The sequence below is a fragment of the Haemaphysalis longicornis genome, unplaced genomic scaffold (assembly GCF_048455015.1).
Source record: "Haemaphysalis longicornis isolate Haplotype H1 unplaced genomic scaffold, Haemaphysalis longicornis Haplotype H1 scaffold_7, whole genome shotgun sequence".
Taxonomy (NCBI): Eukaryota; Metazoa; Arthropoda; class Arachnida; order Ixodida; family Ixodidae; genus Haemaphysalis; species Haemaphysalis longicornis.
Genome location: NW_027526422.1, coordinates 67,303,369 through 67,322,119, shown reverse-complemented (window position 1 = coordinate 67,322,119; position 18,751 = coordinate 67,303,369). Strand labels below are relative to the sequence as shown.

The 18,751-nt window shown below is 42.9% G+C and overlaps 1 protein-coding gene across 1 annotated transcript; it reads left to right on the top strand.

Annotated features, from left to right (window-relative positions):
* On the top strand, positions 1-18,373 carry LOC144145850 (mitochondrial sodium/calcium exchanger protein-like). Its single transcript, XM_077677650.1, has 16 exons — positions 1-187; positions 1,627-1,779; positions 3,329-3,381; positions 4,958-5,016; positions 5,388-5,489; positions 6,122-6,289; positions 6,724-6,864; positions 8,692-8,778; positions 9,185-9,316; positions 9,537-9,727; positions 10,810-10,942; positions 12,000-12,199; positions 12,978-13,053; positions 13,474-13,554; positions 14,942-15,006; positions 15,865-18,373. The coding sequence occupies exons 1-16, from the start codon at positions 149-151 to the stop codon at positions 16,042-16,044; spliced, it is 1,860 nt and encodes a 619-aa protein (XP_077533776.1). The 5' UTR covers positions 1-148; the 3' UTR covers positions 16,045-18,373.
* Positions 18,374-18,751: the final 378 nt, after the last annotated feature.

Here is an 18,751-nt window from a genome sequence, read left to right as displayed (position 1 = left end):
GCACGCCTAGCACAGGTTCGCACCTTCAGCCCATGCATCCGAGCGGACGACTTTGGAGCCACTTTTACATTGTGCCTTTTCGCCCCGATCAGTTCTCTGAAGCTACCTCGTGCTTGAGGCCTCGCGTTAGTGTCTACCATACTCCGGAATGGTGTCCACAGCTGCGGTCGAGTTTATGGCGGTTTCGGTGAGTTTGGGATTAAAATGTATTTTATTTCTAATTTTTTTATCTGAAATATAAATGCCAAGAAAAATTGTCATTCCTGGGCATTGCCTACAGATGTAAGGTTCTCTGTATTTCTTTTATTTTTCTTATAATTAATATCCGGTTTAGCCACTCGCTCAAAAGTATTATATTTGCCCTAGTTTTGGTGGTTCATTCAGCAGCTTTCTAGTTAAAAATATTAAAAACTCACTTCTTTCGGGTGTTTAGTGTTCACAGGCCTTTCCATTTGGACACTACGGTGAGGCGTTTCCCTTTCTCACATCACACGTCTCTTTAGTGTTTTGAAATATCGTGATGAAGACATACAAAAATAACACCACTACTGGCAACGATATCATACAATAAGAAATATGTAGACGTCACCATATATTGTTGCGAAAATGTGTGCTTGCATCTTCACGTAACTGGATGGCTACGTATCTCAGTGTACGTTTTGCTGAATCAAAAACTGTTTTGATGGAGCACGTGGACATATGGCACAATATTCGTCTCGTCAATATTTTTTGCTGTGGTAACACCGCACATTTTATTTGGGTTTGCATATTTAGTTAATTAACATATATTTATTCTGTTATGCATGAATTTGATTAACCCTTTTATATTACGTAACAGTCGCCCTGTTTGCCAACTGTAATTTTTGCCAAAAATTGCGGGAATTTGGGTACGACTGTAGAGCTTGCGATTCTTTACTTTAAATCGTTTCAATTTTTTTTTTGGTTTGACCAAAATGTATTTATATGGGCATAGAAGTCACACTGAAAGAACTTTTTTTATTACCTGTTGAAAAGGTGATAACAAGATTTACTCTGGGAATTCCTCGGCGCTTATTGTGAGGATTTTGCCTTGGCGGTAAAATTTTTTCGTATACTCTCCACAAAATTTCAGAAATGTACGTTCACCAAAAATACTTTGAAACAATTTTTTTGCGTCAAACGTGCCCAAGTCTTACCCCTGCTAAGTTACTGACGACGCTTTTTAGGTTTGCATTGAAACAAATACCGAAATTTGTGAGGCTTATACTATGTAAGCACCAATGCATATTTGTGAACCTAGTGATTGACATGTGATTTTCAGAGACGCGGTTGTAATAAACTATGGAACAAATATGTAGCAGTAGTCATCATATATGACTCACATGTGAAAGACCACATGAAAACCTTTAAAGAGAATAACAGACTTTCGAAGGTGCATGAATTTTGGCATTCATTAGATATTGCGTTGCACCAGATATTTCAGAGAACTGCTTCAACGCTTTTTTAGAATTCTTTTCATGTCTTTAACGCCCAACGGACGAATTTTAAATTACGTTGAAAAGTGTCACTGCCCATATTGCAACAAGCTGTACAGCCAAGCGGAATGTCTGATGGCCCCGTATAACCAAAGCAACACTTTTCTTGCAGTGTCGGGACGTGACGAGCTGGAACCTGACTGAGAGGTGCAGCTTCGTACGTACTGAACCATCATGCGTGCCCAACATGGGCTTCGTCAACTACCTGGAGGTGATATATTGCCTCCTCGGCCCAGAAAACTACGCGGGCTCCCTCGTACTCACGGTGAGTTCACCAGCCTTCACAGTCAAACAAAGCTCATAGCGGCCCTTCTCCCTCATCAAGGTACGAACTCACCACGTCTGCCTCGCAGTTCGTTAAGCTGGTCGCTGTTGCTAAAAAGCTCGTAAGAAAAAAAGATACTTGCCTAAGTCCACATGAAGCATAAATAAAAGCTGCAACGATATGTTCGAGATTGTGTCAAGCAAATAAGGAAAATAATGAAAAATTTCTCCCTTTTTTTCTTTTCTCATGCGCTGCAGTTGTTCTGCAAAATAGCCAAGCTAACAAAACATGATATTCAACTCAATCTATGCAGTGACATGTGATATACCGACGCTTGACTTACTTTTATACGTGTAGGTATGTTTCTCTATGACCTAAGCAAACTGGCCAAAAAGAAAAGCCCGCCGTCGCAGAAGATAAAAAAATCTCAATCATGTTTGTAGAGAAGATTTACGCATCCTTGCACAATGCACTTCCTTGCTACCATGCGTCATAACGCAGGTTATAGAGGCTAGCTAACTTTATAGACATCTCTTGGGTAATACGAAGGACGTCACAGTAGCTGGTCGCAAACAACATTCCGTGATGACTAAGCTCCGATAAGAGCAATAGTTTGCCCGTGCTACGGCACACTAGGCATTGCGCTTCAGACGGGTCACAAGTACATCGTGCAATAACTCCACCTCATATCTTACTAGCAGAAGCAAACGGAAGTTTGCATTTTCTATGGGCGATCCTTCGTAGAATTAAAGGGCCGTGAATGTATTCTAGAATCTTTCGGGAGCTACTTCAAACTTAACTAGAAATTTTCATCTACTTTATTAGCCAGGGCGCATCGTGGTTGAAGACAACAGAATATCCCCGATGTTTTAACCGAGAGCAAGACATTTTCAAGCTGAGATATGAGATTTCTTACAACTGAAGCGGCCAGATGTATACGCCCTATATCCCCTCCTGGATTTTCCACACAGCAACGGTCTAGCTTCTAGGGTTAACGGATTCCGCGTTACCGCTAGTTCTACGCCTCCTTTTCCCCCACCAGTTTCCCTTTTCATCCTTGCCTCTCCCTGGAATCCTGATACAATTTTACGAACGTATGGTGCTGAAGGCATCTGCGAATTCGTTCTGATAGCACAGCAAGCTGCATCGTTTACTTTTGAGAGTAAAAATTTAGCATATGGGAAGTCAAACTTAGAGACCTTAAAAGTCGTTCCGCGAAAAATCTTTACCTCACACAAAAAATAGTTTACAGGACTAGAGAAATAAGCATGCGCCCTTGGCACCTGAGAACAACTGTCCTTCTGTACTGCCTTCTTCAGGTGCAATGAGAACACTGCTAATGCAGGACAACTAAAAACGCTGTGTACTAGTCTAAACCTCTGGGCTAATGAAATATATAATGCGCAACTTTCTCCAAAGAAAAAATGTAACATTAAGGCCGGAGCGCAGTCGTTAGTATTAGTAATATTTTATAGCCGTTGTTGCAAATCACGCTCCTGATGTAATCCTGGGGTGCTGTTTTTTTTCTCTCTTCCTCTTTCTTGGATAGCTGGGCTGGCTGCTAGTACTCTTTGTGGCCCTTGGAGTTACTTCCGGTGACTTGTAAGTTACTTCTTCTATTCCAAAGTGCAAGGAAACCAGTTTTCTGCTTGTGCATAACAGCCTTCAGATGGGTTTGCACCAGCCTTCAGCTAGTGCGAGTAGTATTACCAGCTGCAAGTAAGACCACACAGAAAACAAGCGAAGTAATAAACAACAAACGAGACGACGACATTACAAGCGCTCCTGTCCTTGCTTCGTCTTTTGTTTATTAGTGCGCTTGTTTTCTGTGTGGCCATCAACCAACATGCCCAAACGTATTTCCTTCTGCAAGAAACGGCTTCATAGATTCGCCAATTTATTCGGGAAACAGTGCAGTGCTTAAAGAATCGGTCATTTGTAACCATAGCGCTTTGCGAACGAAGTCTTCTATCAAAAGAGTCAGAGCTAGCTGCAAAAGCAGCAGGACCATTGTTATATTTATCGTTATAACATAATCGTGATGCTGGACAACTATATGAAAATCATTATGGTTTAGAACGGCAGTCTACTACATTGTATACAGCGAGATACAATGGCAGGATACAGTCATGTCCTGACCAGGTCATGCACGCTTCAAATGGTCCTATTCTGCAAGTGCTCAGACGTTTCTTTTCTTTTTTAGATTTCGGTAATATTTTGATTGGCACACCCGGTGGCAAAATAGGCCGGGGCACGCGAGCGCGTGGCAAAATGCATCGCCGCGCCACCTGCCGAAGCACTTCTGGTGTCAGAACATCGATGTGCGCGTGCGCGTTCACCCACGATCGATACCTTGTTTTTTTCTTCGCTTCAAGTGGCAAAGCTGATCACATTCAGCGTTTGGCGATAGGGGGTCACTTTTTTAACACTTTACACTTGCACACGCTCCAGCGATGGACGCCGAGGGCGTGCATATTCTTAGTTAACAACCAACGGCATGTTTTAGGCAAGAAATACAAACACGCGATTCAAGATACGAGCCACAAATTCGTCACCCAGAAAAACAAGTTATGTTATCGATCGGATCAGGGCAGAGCGAGCCACGCATTAACCCTCGCCATTCACTACCGAAGAGCGTTCGAGTGAGAAGTGTTGAGCAAAAAAACTGTACCCTAGCGCCAAACGCTGAGTGTGATCAGCTGTGCTTCTTGAGTGGAAAGAAGACAGGGTAGTGGTTGTGGGTGGATGCGCACGCGCGCATCGATGTTTCGACAGCAGAAGCGCATCGTCAGATGGCGGGGCAATGCATTTTGCCACGCGATCGCGTGCCCCGGCTTATTTTGCCGCAAAGTGCACATTATTTAGTGCATCAAGGCATTGGAAAGAACTAGTTACAAGCCCGCATATTCACAAAGCACTTGATTAACATTATGAACAAGTGTGTCGAGCTATAGTGGCTTCTTTCTTCGGACTAGTTATGTAGGTTCCAGCCGCTTCTGTTGAAGAGAATTAAATGTCATTGTTTCCTCAGCATACTTGTATACGCGTACGTCCACTGTGATTTTATACAAATGAGTATTTTTCGTCGATGCTTTCTTCCTACGAGAATTCTCGTAAGTGGCAAATGCGTTCAAATGCCACAATGCCAAATGCCACAATGCGTTCTTTTTGTTTTCAGCCTAACGCCATCGTTGTTCGTGATCTCAAAGACCCTTCACATGTCCCAAAACATGGCAGTATCCTTTGTGTGTAAATTTACGCTACATATGTGTATCTCAGATCTTTACGAGGTCAATTTTGGCCTCCAAAACGATACATTTTACTACTTCACTCGTTTTGGCTTCCCTTAAAACTAATTTCCGATTTCAATAAAGCACAACATTCATCATGGGAATTACAGTTTTTTAATCGTGGTCCTTCAAGTTAACAACTCGTAATAACAACATTGCATTTTATTCACGCCAACTGATTTTATCCAGGAAAACTGTTGCTATGCCTTGCCATGTTCAGTGGGTTTCTTTGACATTCGATATTTCTATCAAAGCTGCCTAAAAATGAAAACGTTTGTTGTTGCTTTGTGCTACGTTGTCCCTTGACTGAAACACATGGGGTCACACTTCTGGCTTTCGGGAATGGTGCCCCGGACATCTTCTCTTCAATTGCTGGAATAAGACAGGGCTCATACGAACTTGTCATCGGAGGTCTTATTGGTACGTAGTTTGCACTTCTTACTGTTTGATTAGACTTAATCGGTTCACTGACGATCCCTTTCGTTTAAAATACTCATCCCAGTGGTACTAATGATGAATACCACTGCTACGTAATTTTATTCTCCTCTTTTGTTCTGTTAAGTAACTTTTCATGCCAATAGTTTTGCACTTCCCACATCAGCAAATGAACGAGGGACTAGTTTTCTTTCCAACGTTGTGTTCGCCGAATCATATCAGGCTTAATATACTTCCATCTTATTGTGTAATTCGTCAATTTAGAGATATAAGGTTAGTCAAAACAGTTCTGATTGCTGATCGAAAAAACACCCAAACAAACATCAATTCTGAGCAATATACACCTCGTCTAATTTTACTTTAGAGTGAGGTGACAGAAATGTCTCGGGATAATAAACTTACAGCACATACTACTCGAAGAGAAAGGAAACATATGTGAAGTTTGCGTCACGTAATGTCAATCCAATCTACGCTGTTAGAACGCATTGATATGGCTAGACCTTCCTTGGATTTTATTATGCCTCATAACGCTCAGTTTGTTGTCAAAACATTTCAAATCAACAAAAAATGGTTATTCTGGGAAATTTGGCGTGATTGAATTTCATTGCTTTTAACAGGCGGAGGAATATTCGTCACAACAGTCGTGGCTGGTTCGGTGTTTCTCACGAGACCATTCAAGATGGCGGCGCGACCATTCTTCAGAGACTGCGTTTTCTACTTTTCCGCCGCGTCCTGGGCTTTCTACCTGTTCTACGCCGGCCAGATCAACATAATGCATGCTATAGGTAAGACATGCAAGTAACAGGTAATTATAATGCTGACAACATGAAACAAACCGCTTTCTAGATTCCAGGAATTTAAAGTCTCTTACCTCGAAATAAAGCGTTGAACTGATTTCGGTTATGCTTTAAGGGGCGTAAGAACTTTCAACAAGTCCTCCTAGCATTTTTCCTCTAATGGGAGATCCACTCTGAGGCCAAAAAAATGTTGTGAAGTTGTATCTTAAAGCTCCTGGAAAAGCATCGGGGCTAAAATTGCTAATGAGTAGTGTATTTTTAAATCTGTGCAAACATGCGTAAGCAGGGTGCGTACTAGATGTGTATATACCGACAGATGCTTTGGCGCTGGGGCTGTGTAAATGCCAATCGATACTTTGGCAACGGTAGTTACAAAACATCATCCGTTTTTTTCCTCCTCCTTGCCTCCTTCCTGCTCGCAGGTTTCATTTGCCTGTACTGCGCGTACATTACTGTGGTCATCGTGAGCGGTATAGTTTACCAGAGGTACCTGGCCAAAGACCAGGATCGCAAACAGCGCGACCAGGAAAAAGCGTGCGAGGACGAAAAGCCTGCCAAGAACGGTAGGTGCTTCGCCACAAGACCAACGGTTCTGGCGCCCGTGGTTTGCAGTGCAACCTGCCAAACCAGGGCGCCATGCGGCGCTACGACACCACCACACCCGTCCACCAGTTGCCGTGCGTGCACTGCTGGGGGCAGCCGGCTCGTGCGTGCGGAGGCAGTGGCTCGTCTCTCGAACTTCTAGCAGACCGCTTGCGACAAACGGTTGCTTCTCTCTTCTCTGGCCTATGGAGGAGAAAGGTGCGCCGCTGTGTGCTGCCGGAAAGAGCGCACCCTGTTTCTCTAGGGGCGTGGCTGCTAAAAGTCGGAGTTGGTGTTTCTGTTTTCTCACGCACGTCGGCAACCGTAAGGCGCTACTGTTATCCCCTTCCCTCTTTCTTTTACTCACCGCACGCAACAGCGTGACGCATACTGTTCCTTCCCTTCTTCCAGAGACACCTCGAGAGTTGTAAGCTCTCTGAGTTTTGTTTTGCTTGCTATCGCGCACTGTTTCTGCTACAACTAGGGATTGGTGAGCATGATAAATACAAACTAGGAAAATGTTACTTTTTTGCAAACTAGTTTCTCTGGGCTAAGTGAAGGTTTTGCACGGGGAACATTCTTTGTTAGCTCGGTAATGCCTTGCTTGTGGACGTGTGTCTATGCTGTTGTTCTGTTCGTTTGTGTTCTTTTGTCTTCGTCCACTTTGTGTATTATCAATTGGGTTGTGATGTGCGTATATATGCGCACAAAAGACCTGCTGAATTTTTGAAGTTGCCATCCCGTTTTGCTTTCTCCGCTGTCATCGTTATTTTCTTGGTGTCGGGAACTTGCATGCTATGGCTTCTTGCTTGCATATCCTGCGTTCGAGTACTGAGTTTAGGCGACCCGCGTTTAGTAATCTTCAAGTTTAAGGGTAGAAATCATTTGGTTGTGGCACTTATATGAATATTTTACTGCTCTTCTTATTTTCGTGCAATTATTAAGGCCCTAATATTCATTGCGAAAAAAAGAAAATATTGTTTGAAGGCATGCAGTAGTTTTTACGGTACTTTGAGCATTTGAGAAAGTTACATGCAGCCCTAAGATTATTATTCGATATCAAATTAAAGGTTTAATCTTCTTCTTCAAGAAACGACAAACGTCACGGATAAAAAAAAAGTCCGCACAAAATTTCTGCTGTTGAAGGTAAATCCACTGAAGGGCAAGTGGCAGTGTAATGTGGCTGTCAATATCGATGCTCTTTTTGCAGACGGAAAAACCCCGAGTGCTCGAGCGCAGGACAGATGCCTTAACTTTTGGGTCTTTGTCTTCCAGGCACCAGCGCTAAGATGGCGCCTCACCGCCCACTGAGTGGTGTCCCGCCCAAGAACGCTAAAACGCCAAAAACACACGCTGGCAATTGCCAACCTTACGCTTAAGACACGAATGAGTACGTACCACACGGCCAAGTCCGAACAAAAAAGAACAAACCATCAGGTACCGGTACCGCAATTCTTGGTCCAAAGAACAGGTACATCGCAACAAATGGGAATGAACCGGTAACGCGAGCAGGTATTTTGCGTTCAGCATAAAGGGACGCCGAGAAGACCGGCGCAAGGACACGCCGAACGCACGAGCTGCTGCTTCCCCGGGTCGCCTGTAGGGAGTACGCGAACGCGAACGTAGATTGCGAGTGCGTTGGGTGTGTTCTTGTGGCGGTCTTCTCAAGTCCTTTTATGGTGGATCATCTGGTATGCGTCGAGGGTACCTGTTCTCTTCACTTGTGTCGTTTTTATGTGGCTGACGCCAATTCCTGAGCCGCATATCTTACCGGCACGTCTCTGCCCTCCTCCCCCGTTCGATTACAGAAACAGATGTTGTTGCGACGGAATTTACGTTCAAAGGAAGGCGTGCAAACTTTGATGATCCGGAGCGCAGCTACGTCGTTCCCATCGGTAAGTTTGCACAATCGCTGTGCTATTATTGAGGTCGCTAAAGATTTACTTGGCACTTTTCCGACTCGTTTATCCTCAACCAAGTTTTGTGCTTGAAAAATTCGTAGTTTTATCTGCCTCTCATGAAAAAGAAAGAATAGAATCTTTCGCAGATCCCACTGAAAAATAAATTGTACTAGTTTCAATAATGTAACCCAACACAACTCAAAATTATGAGTTCAAGCTAAGCCAATGGTCCCTACAAATGCAAGAGAAAGACTTGACTGGAAAGTATCTACCAGACTCTATGGCCGAAGCAAATAGATGTCAAAATTCCTAAACAGGCCCATAAACAGCAGTTGGAAATTGGGCATGCTGTTTGTACACCTCAGAGTTTTGGTTGATGAAATATTTTGTGTCCCCACAGCCTTTAGGTATTTGAACACCGAGCCGCCAAGCGATGTGGAGGCACCTGTGAAGAACAACACACAACCAGATCCCGATGAGGGCGTCTACTACATTAATCTCGGTGCAGACAGTCTTGAGGAGGAAGTCGACGGTGAGCCAATTTGGACGAGTTCCGTTTGGTTGTTACGGTTGCCCTATTTGTCAAATATTCAGGGAAAAAGCACGGGATTCTTCCTTAAGCCAGTGATATTAACCATAGAATTATACTTAGGGCAACGAGAACACTGTAGGTGTACTACACATTTCCGCAGGGTTTTTATATAGGAGCCCAACTTTGGCTTCCACAAGCTCAAAGCCCTTCTTTTTTGCAGTTGATACCCTCGAAATAACGATCGAGAAACCAAGACGAACGTCGAACCCAGAGAAGGCTCCTTCCCCACCAGAAGCCAAAGAAGAGAACGGAACGCATCTTGTTCTTGACGTGATCAACAAACTGCTGTCCGTAAACCTCGACGAGAAAGACAAGGAACCATTTATGATGTACCTCGTCAGCATTTTTAAGGTACGTACTTATCAATACCTCAGTAAAAAAATCTTGTTCGATAAGTGCGCGTTAAAAACGACAAATAACCAAACAGCGTGGCTTTCGCAGCACCGTGAAAAAGAAAACGCTCTTGTGCACGGGCAATATTTTATAACGGATCATGTTCGTGTTGTTACCGCTCAATATGACTCTTCTACTGGTGTAAACAGCGTTATATTCAGGCAAACATACTTCTGAAAATTGATTTCTTTTTTCTGGGGTGAACAACAACTTCACCATACCTGAGCATGAGAAAGAAAATGCGAGGTTATCGTTTAGTCTCGTAATGGCTGCGACCTAATATTATCGGCTTTAGAAACGTACAAGAGTTTTTCGTCTTCAGAAAATGGTGATACGCTGCGAAATTATGGTTGTATGGGCCAGATCATGGTATAGTGATGATTTTTCTTGCAGAATAAAATGCGTTAAACAAGTGCGGTGAGCTCAATATAGGTTATAATGGAGCAAGCCAAACAAAAAACCTGTTCCAGCCTATTGTTGGCACGATAAGAAAAGCTAACGACATTATGATTCGAGCGCTCAAAATTCTGTAATCTTGTAGGGAAGTCATTGATCTGTATATTTATGCAAAACAGGGTCAAGTATTATCACAAAAGCATTACCAAGAGTTTGAGCGTCTAGGGTCCTCATTTTGCGAGTGTTTCTCACACCCAGCAGGCGAAATCCTGCTAGTTAGCGTTGCTCAGGATTGCTTCGTGATGATTGCCAAAGCGGTATAAGGTCCAATATTGATGCCGCTTCAGGTACGATAATAACTCGTGATTTGGCAAGCCACACATCCCAAAATTGCGATTGAATATTGACACGATTAAATTGGTTTAGCTACGGTTGTGTTATTCTATTCCCGTAAAAAACAACTAAAATCTCATCAAATGTGAATAAAATAGGTGTTTCAGCGTGTGCTTCTGCATGTTTTATAGCTGAAGGCAGTTATTTTTTCTGCCTCTGTTTTTACGATGGAGTTTACTTTCACAGGCGATTTTATTTGATATATAAACTACTTTGTATGTGTTGAGTGTACTCGATCCCGGTTTTTGCAGATACCGGTTTTCTTCACTCTAGCGATCACCACGCCCGTCGTAGATCTGACAAAGAGGAACAACAACTGGTGCCGCCCTCTCAATGTGATTCACTGCATCACCGCACCAGTGTTCCTTGTCTTCGTTTTTGGACGTAAGCGGAATATTATTGGTAGTACATACCTTTTTTGCGAGATAAGCCTTAACGCTAGAATCTACAATTGATATCGGAAACATATTTCCATCACTGCGTAGGAAAAATTCAGCTATGTGCACAAACGCTCGGGCAACGCTTCACCGCCCTACAACAGCACTATTCAGGCCGCATTTGATGTGTACCAACACTCCATTGAAACAGTTTGTTCCTAAGTGCGAGAAAGTTTAAATACTAACAATTCAGTGCATGTAACTCACAAACTCACACCACAAACGGTTGTCTTTAAAATAAGCCTTTGACATGAGAACATTTCTTAACTAAAGCTGCAGAAATTGCCCGGGAGTGTGTCTTTGCAGAACTATCTTGAAAGAGCTCACAGTACATCTTGAGATTTGAAGTTTATTTGAGAGTTTTCGAATAATATAGTACATAAATTGGTAAGGAATTCAGAAAGAGGTCCCATACTTTATCACTGTGGGGTGTCTTGTCAAAAAGTACATAAAAACTGGTAAAACATGAGCAGTCAGTATAAATATGAAGAACTACAATAGAGATGTTAGTGAGATGTTAGCTCCATTAAATCATCCATTACATCCATCAGATGTAGATGTTAGCCACATTACATCCTCTCCCTCACACCTTCAACGCCGCAGGGTAACACAAGGTAATACTCGGTGATCATGTTTCAGTAAAAATGAAGTATGCGATAATGAAAAGAAATATGCGATAAAACACCCTCCAACGTCCCATGGATATGAGCTCTCTTTTGTAGGTGTTCCCATTCCTCGGTTGCCTTAATTTATGCAAGTCATGAGCCCATTGGTGAGGCCCTCAATTGAGTAGGCTGTGGGTTGAGGCTCGTTTGTATTCCTCAGCAGTATGTTAAGCTCGACCAAAGAAACGGGATCACAGCAAATCAGTCCTTCTTGCCTCTTACAGTGTCTTACTTTCCTACGTCGCGCTAAAACTACAAGGGGAGTCTCGAGCAACTTTTAGCAAAGTTCTCGTCACTTCATTGTCGCTCACAGCCTTTGCTTGTCTTATTCGCTCCCAGTGGGCACTGTGCAGATAAGTGGCGTGCTTCCTCTGTGGGCGATTGTCGCCGCAGCGGGAGCTCTGGTCGGCAAGGTGGTGCTACTCACGTCTACCAACGACAAAGCGCCCAAGTACCACTTCGCATTCGGCTACGTCGGTTTCTTTGTCGGTGTCGCCTGGATCTACGTGATCTCCATGGAGATTGTCGTCTTGCTCCAGGTGAACAAAAGGGCAAATGAAAGCACTGTAGTTGCTATCATTTAGCCTAGCAATGGCATTGTTGGTTATAAAGCCACTTCACCAAGGCACGAAATTATTTAAGGATTTGATTGGTATCTATTATGAATTTGTATAGATATGTTGCAATAGCTGGTAAGGTAATAAGTAACTTTTTCATCTGCTTAAGGGCACAGAATTGTAGTTTCCCAAGTGCGTAAAACTGGCGAACATTCTCCAGCGGTTAGTTTAGATAGAGAACGCACGTGAGCTCGCCTAATTTTAATGCTTGAAAATTTGTGTGGACGTATACTATCTTACTTTTCCTTCTACCCCAGTTTATGGAGAAATGCGCTAATGAAAATATCTCAAACTCACCAATTCGTTATGCTAGGTGGACACGTAATCCACCACTTTGTTTCTTTACCTAACGCTTTTGCATTCACTGTCTCATAAGAACTTCGTACGTGTAGTCTTAATTTTTACGCTTATTCTTAGCATAGGATTTTACTTAAAACAACGGGTTCTGTGCATCACTTTACACAATGCAACTTACATGATAGTTTTGGTCATGCTGTGTCACAGCGCACACCGACTTTTCGATCCAAATCGTGTGTTTACCCTTGTTATTCCCCATATTTTCACCACACAAACAGATGCTGGATGTTCACGTGCATTCGGACGAAGCGTGCGTGCACGTTCAATTAGGCTGTAGGAACGTAATGTAGTTGATTTAATGAAAAGCACCAAACTGAAATTATGTTCCTTTTTAACATCACAGGCCGTCGGAATCGTGTTCCGCATCAGTGACGCCATACTCGGACTCACCATACTGGCATGGGGCAACGGCCTTCTTGGTGCGTATTTTCTTCAGTAAACTGTACATTGATTGCATAGTAAAGTCACTGCCTCTTTTTGTGCACATGCCGATTGCTTATTAGTCCCGCTCGCCGCGGCTGTCTTCTTTCCAAGCTGGACATTTCTTATAAGTGGCCTGAAAGTGTACAATACCAAAAGCCCTTCAAAATACCATACAAAGTCTGCCTTTTAATAATATTGCATTGATAAGATTTATTAAAGGGTATGGTGTTATTTAAACATGTTATCAGGATGAATATCGACGAATGCGTCGTCCTCATTAGAAACAAGAGAAGACGACTGCGTTGATTTGTGGGAACAAGACATTTCTAACGTGTCACGTGTGGACTAGTGTGTAAATACTCCGTAAAAGCGTCCGGGGAACATTACCCTAACCTACTCTTCCCACCATCTTCCAGATTTCCTGGCCAATGTAAACATTGCGAGAAAGGGCTACCCGAAGATGGCCATTTCAGCGTGTTTTGGAACGCCCTGTCTGAGTATCCTTTTGTGCACAAGGTGGTGTAAGCAGCTTTTGCATCCATCACATTTGTCGTCGCGTAAGATCGTTACTGTTGTTCAACGGCCACATTAAGAATAAGGGAGCACCCTATCAACGACACTTTTGCCTTTAATGCCGGTAATATAATCACGGGCACCCATCGACGCAAAATGTGCACTTTTATTTATCCTCCCACCCTCAATGGCATTAAAGAGGAGTCATTTACCTTTGCTTTAGTCAAAAGACAACTTTGGCAAAATAAAAAATTTTAGATTTTTGAGATTAACTGCCTTTGCGGTGCAAAAAGAAGAAAAATTGTGTCACCTGCCATGTCAGCGTGAAGGTTTAAAGATAGGCTGACGCCATCCATAACCGAATCAAAAGTTTTCGTGGATGGCGTGCTTCGAATTTGCAATGCCCATGCTTGAAGTTTAAATAGCTCTATATAACAAGGAAACCAAATAGAGATTGGTGCACAAAGCGAACATTTGCGGGTACCCTCCACGATGGCGCAGTGGCTAAAGAGGTGTGCTGCTGAGCCCGACGACGCGGGTTCGGGTGGGGTCGCGGTGGCCGCAAAACACCCGTGTGTGGACATTATGTCGCATGTTTGAGATCCCCGGGTGGTCAAAATCAATCAGAAGCCCTCAAATATGGCGCCCCCCCCCAATCCCAGGTACATGTAGTCCACAAAATTAAAAAAAAAAACTGGCGGGTGCGACGACTCCATCGGATAAGCTCGTGGCACCATTTGTGTGCGACTCTTGCAACAACGAGACAGTGTCCGTATACAATGATATTTTAGAGAACACAAATAACTCGTTTTTTTTTATGAAACATTAAAACTTAAGCAGTTTGGCGAATTTATCTAAAACATTAAAAGTTAGTTAGTTTAGCGAACTGTTCTGTAATGTAAGCCTGAGTTTTATGTTTATTGTCTGAAGCACTCGTAGAGTCCATGGACACGCCACGGCATAGATGAAATGCTCTACTTGGCTAGACTAGCTTGAGTGAAAATAGACCGGTTTCAGTTTTCTTCTTGACCTCGTACATAGACATTTAAGCCAGCACATCCACAACCCGTCTTTTCGCCCCCAAGCACGTCTTCAGAACTTTTTTGTGCGGAATCAAGTTGAGCGCTGAGCCGGAGATTTCAAATCTTTCTTTGTATTTCGAGCTTCCTAAGTAATGGAGCCATCGTCTCTGGCTCCCAAAAAATTGTTTTGGAGTTAAAAAAGGAAAGTCGCGTCTTATTTTCATATTACCTTTGCTTCGTTAGGAAATCCTCCAGCACAAATTTTCTAACCCCATGATTTTTTCTGTACTGTTTGTGTTAGCGTAGAAATGTTTCATCAGATAGTAAGAAACCTTGACTGTCAACTCAGCCCTTCTTCTCGGCGTTGGAATCCCGACCATCATTCAGCTTGCGGGAACAAACGGTGTCCTTGTGGTAAGTGCACTAACTATTACCAAACAAGAAAACTTCTCTATGGGAAGGGCTCTTTACAAATTCACCTTCGGGATGCCTTGTTTAAATGCCTAAATTACCTGAAGCCTCAGTTTTGAGTCCAATCATGAATCTTCAAGTATAAATTGAATAAGGGACTGCTATTCTGACCTGTTGTTTTACCGTATTTGTTGCAAACAAATGTCCAATTTAATCAGAGTTGTATTTTACAAGATCAGGGAAGCTTCATATTTTTAGAACAGAGTACAAAAAGTTATTTGCTCTATTTCAAACTGAGTGCCGATTGCCAAGCAATATATTTAGAAAAATAACAAAATAACTAGGAAAATTATTTCACGCCGCGGTCCCTTGCCGGTAAGGACATTATGTTACCAAGTATAAAGTCACAGGTGTGATATTTGTGCCACCGTAGTCTTATATCCGAAGAAGAAAAATATTAAATATCAGTCTACGGGATGTTTCTTGGAACTTGAAGAACTCCGTGTAGCCTGAACTATTGGCTGCTTCACCTACGCAAAATACTGAAGGCCCAATGTTACTTCGAAAAACTTTAAAACTGAAAATTCATTAATGAAAATCCCAAGAGGAAGCGTTAGCACGATTATTAATATTAAAAGCACATGATGTTGTCATGTTTTTGAAGATTTATAAAAATAGCGTAGTCCACATTTTTATTTCGAAACTGAAACTTACATAAAGCCCCATTTCTTTATTGCCACGTGTAATGAGTTTTCCAGCGTATGATGACAGGTCGCTTCAGTGCAGCTTTTTTTAATAAACAACCGCAAACCGTAGCCCTTTGCGTTACTACAGCCCGTCCCCTGTATTTCTTTTCTCCAGCTCCAGTACACCAAGCTTATCACAGTTCTGTTCTCGGCCCTGGCCACCAGCCTCTTGTCTTCACTGGGCACCATGACAGTTTTGCGATTCAACAGCAAGCGCGTCTACGGCGGTGTTCTTCTGGCCCTATACTTCACCTTCCTCTTGTTCGCCGTGCTTGTGGAATCAGGATTTGTGTGAACGCTTCATCACGAAGAAAACATATTTCCTCGCCCAAACCCTGTTGGCATGTTTAGTTGAAAACGTGCTGTTTCGCTAAAAGCGAGTTCGCAAGAAGGAGTCGTGTTCCGTTTTTTGCTGCTGTCCTTAACACTCCATCCAACTGTTGAAAGCAGCTGTAGCTGGAAGGAACAGCGCTACATGACCTCCATCTCGCAAGGGCATGTTCAACTAACCAATACGAAACCATTAAACTAGCGGTTACGTGAAGCAAGACACTATTAACACATTGCGACAAGATGAAATCGTCGCCAACGTTGCTAGCATCTTATCCTTGCTTTTGTAAGCTGCAAGAAGACATGACGTACTTGCTTGACTCAGGCAGCTCTCTTTGTCTTTAAACGGTGTGGTCACTGGGGATCGAGAGCACCAACCCACATCTGTTTAAAGCTGTGGCACCTAAGCTAGCAGCGTCGTAAGGTTGGCAATGAATTGAAGGCCCTGGACGGGGCCTTAGCATTCCAGCTAGCTCTTCTTCACCCGCTATGTAGCCTTCTATATTAGACCGAGCATATCAAACGACATGACACGTATCTGCTCATATAGTCGAGTCGCTGAAAACCATGACGTGAAAGGGCGACAGTGTACATAGTTTAAAATGACAGCTCTATCTTTTGATACAGGAGCTGAGAGGGAGCGGCGGCTGTTCAGTGATAACGCAGACCTGGGCTCTTTACACCGGTCTGTGGTGTTACACTGATCTTCCGCTATGAGACAAGCGTACTGAGGTACTTGTTTTGGGTAGTTGGTATTAATATTTATTGTCATTTCGAATATTGGTATATGCGCATGCCCTGGTTTTCTTCTGTGTGCGCGCGTCCGCGCAGTGAGTTGAATGGTGCAGTATAATAAAAAAAATACCGAAGTAGTGTATAATTGTACTAGTTGTTCGAGCGGAGTGCTGCAGGCGTCGTGGCCACACTAAAAAACAAGTGCGACAGCTCCGTTCACATACGTACATTTGAATCTCCTACAGATTAGTAACTTATTCTCTTATAGCAACCAAGTCAACGTAGATTCCTTTCCGCGCCTGCGTTCCTCGGAGGTGGGAGAGTACCACACGGTGTCCGATCTTTGGAACACTCAAGGGTTAAATGGCCAAGATGTGAAGTCAACCATCCGTAGCGAAAGCTGTGGTCTCATTGCGAAGCGCAAGATTGTGCTTTGATTTATCGCAAGATTTAGGATTTTCTTCTATCGAATTTGGGGAACCACTCGTCCCTTTTCGGGAACCTTTTGGGTCTAAAATGATGGACCCCAAGAGTGGGCCTTGATGCCGATGTTTTGCATTTGTATTTTTGTCTCATATTGTTTCCTATTTCTTTGGTGGTATCATTTTCCCGGTTTTTCCTCCCCGGTTCTTTTCATTTAAGAAATAAATATGCTGTATAGCAAACGTGAACCTGTACATTTTTGTCTGTACTTTGAGGGCTTGGTTTTAGTAGTAAGTTTGTTTTAGTAGTAATTCTGACACATTTCAGCCAACAAGATCGCCACGGAAGAGTTCAACTCAATACCCAATCATTGCTGCAGAAACCGAACACATATCTTTGTATAAGCATGAAGTACTGCCACGATGCATTCCCACTTAATTTCGTTACAAAAGAGGTGATGTCCACAAGGAACGAACACATATGTTTGCATAATATGTTGTCAGAGATCAAATTGCTGCAATCAATTCCTACGCACCAAATCATATAACACCTTGATTGTATCTTTATGATGCTTCATTCTGGTTGCGCATGCGTATTTGTTACGAATATGCTGTTGGAAAATTTGTCTGCCTTCCTTCTTAATACTTGAATGCATGCATTGAAAAATTAACAACTAGCAGGCCCTCTACCAACAAAAAACACCATAACCGTAGCTTTGTATGTTCACGCCATAACCGATTCGGTTACAATCGCCGCTAAAAACACTCACCCGTTTGAAACGAGCCCTTGCAATTGAAAGCGTTTATACACTAAACGAATACGTTGCGTTTTCCGCTTCCATCTCACCACTCAGAGTTTTTAGCAGGTCGCACTGGCTGTTACCGTACCTTATAGGTGAATAATGAATATAACTAAAGACGTTTCATGCCTAATTATCGGCATTTAGGATATAATAAAACATAAGATGTTGGACCCAATACAATTTATATTTTATTCTGCCTTAGGTAAAAATACACTCCGGAACGCCACCACACAACTTGGCGTTGACCAAAGTGCTCTGTCCAATTGATCAGCGAATGCAATCACATTGAATGTATTAGTGAAGCAATAATAAAATCTGTTCAATATGCAAATTACCCGTAGAGTTTCACTGGACAAACTGTTGCCTAGTGCCCGCAAGGCATTTATGAGCGTCAAAGGTTGCTGACTTAGGCCCTGAGTGCCCTGTCCAATATGGGGCCACCGCTGTACAAAGCTCTTCGTGGTAATTCTCAGCCCAATATTTTCTTTGCCATAACGGGGACAAAGCTCACACAAGTGGGGAGGGCGCTAAACTGGGGTGGGGAGCTTCGTTGACTTCGAAAGATGTGCAGATACTTTGTGTTTATAGGCGTATGCCAAAGACGCGTATATTTAAATATTAATGCGTCTGGGTGAATCAGCACGACTGCACATTGCATTTTTGCTGCAGTAAAGCGTTGCGCTGATATCCCATGTGTGTTGTTAGACCTTTT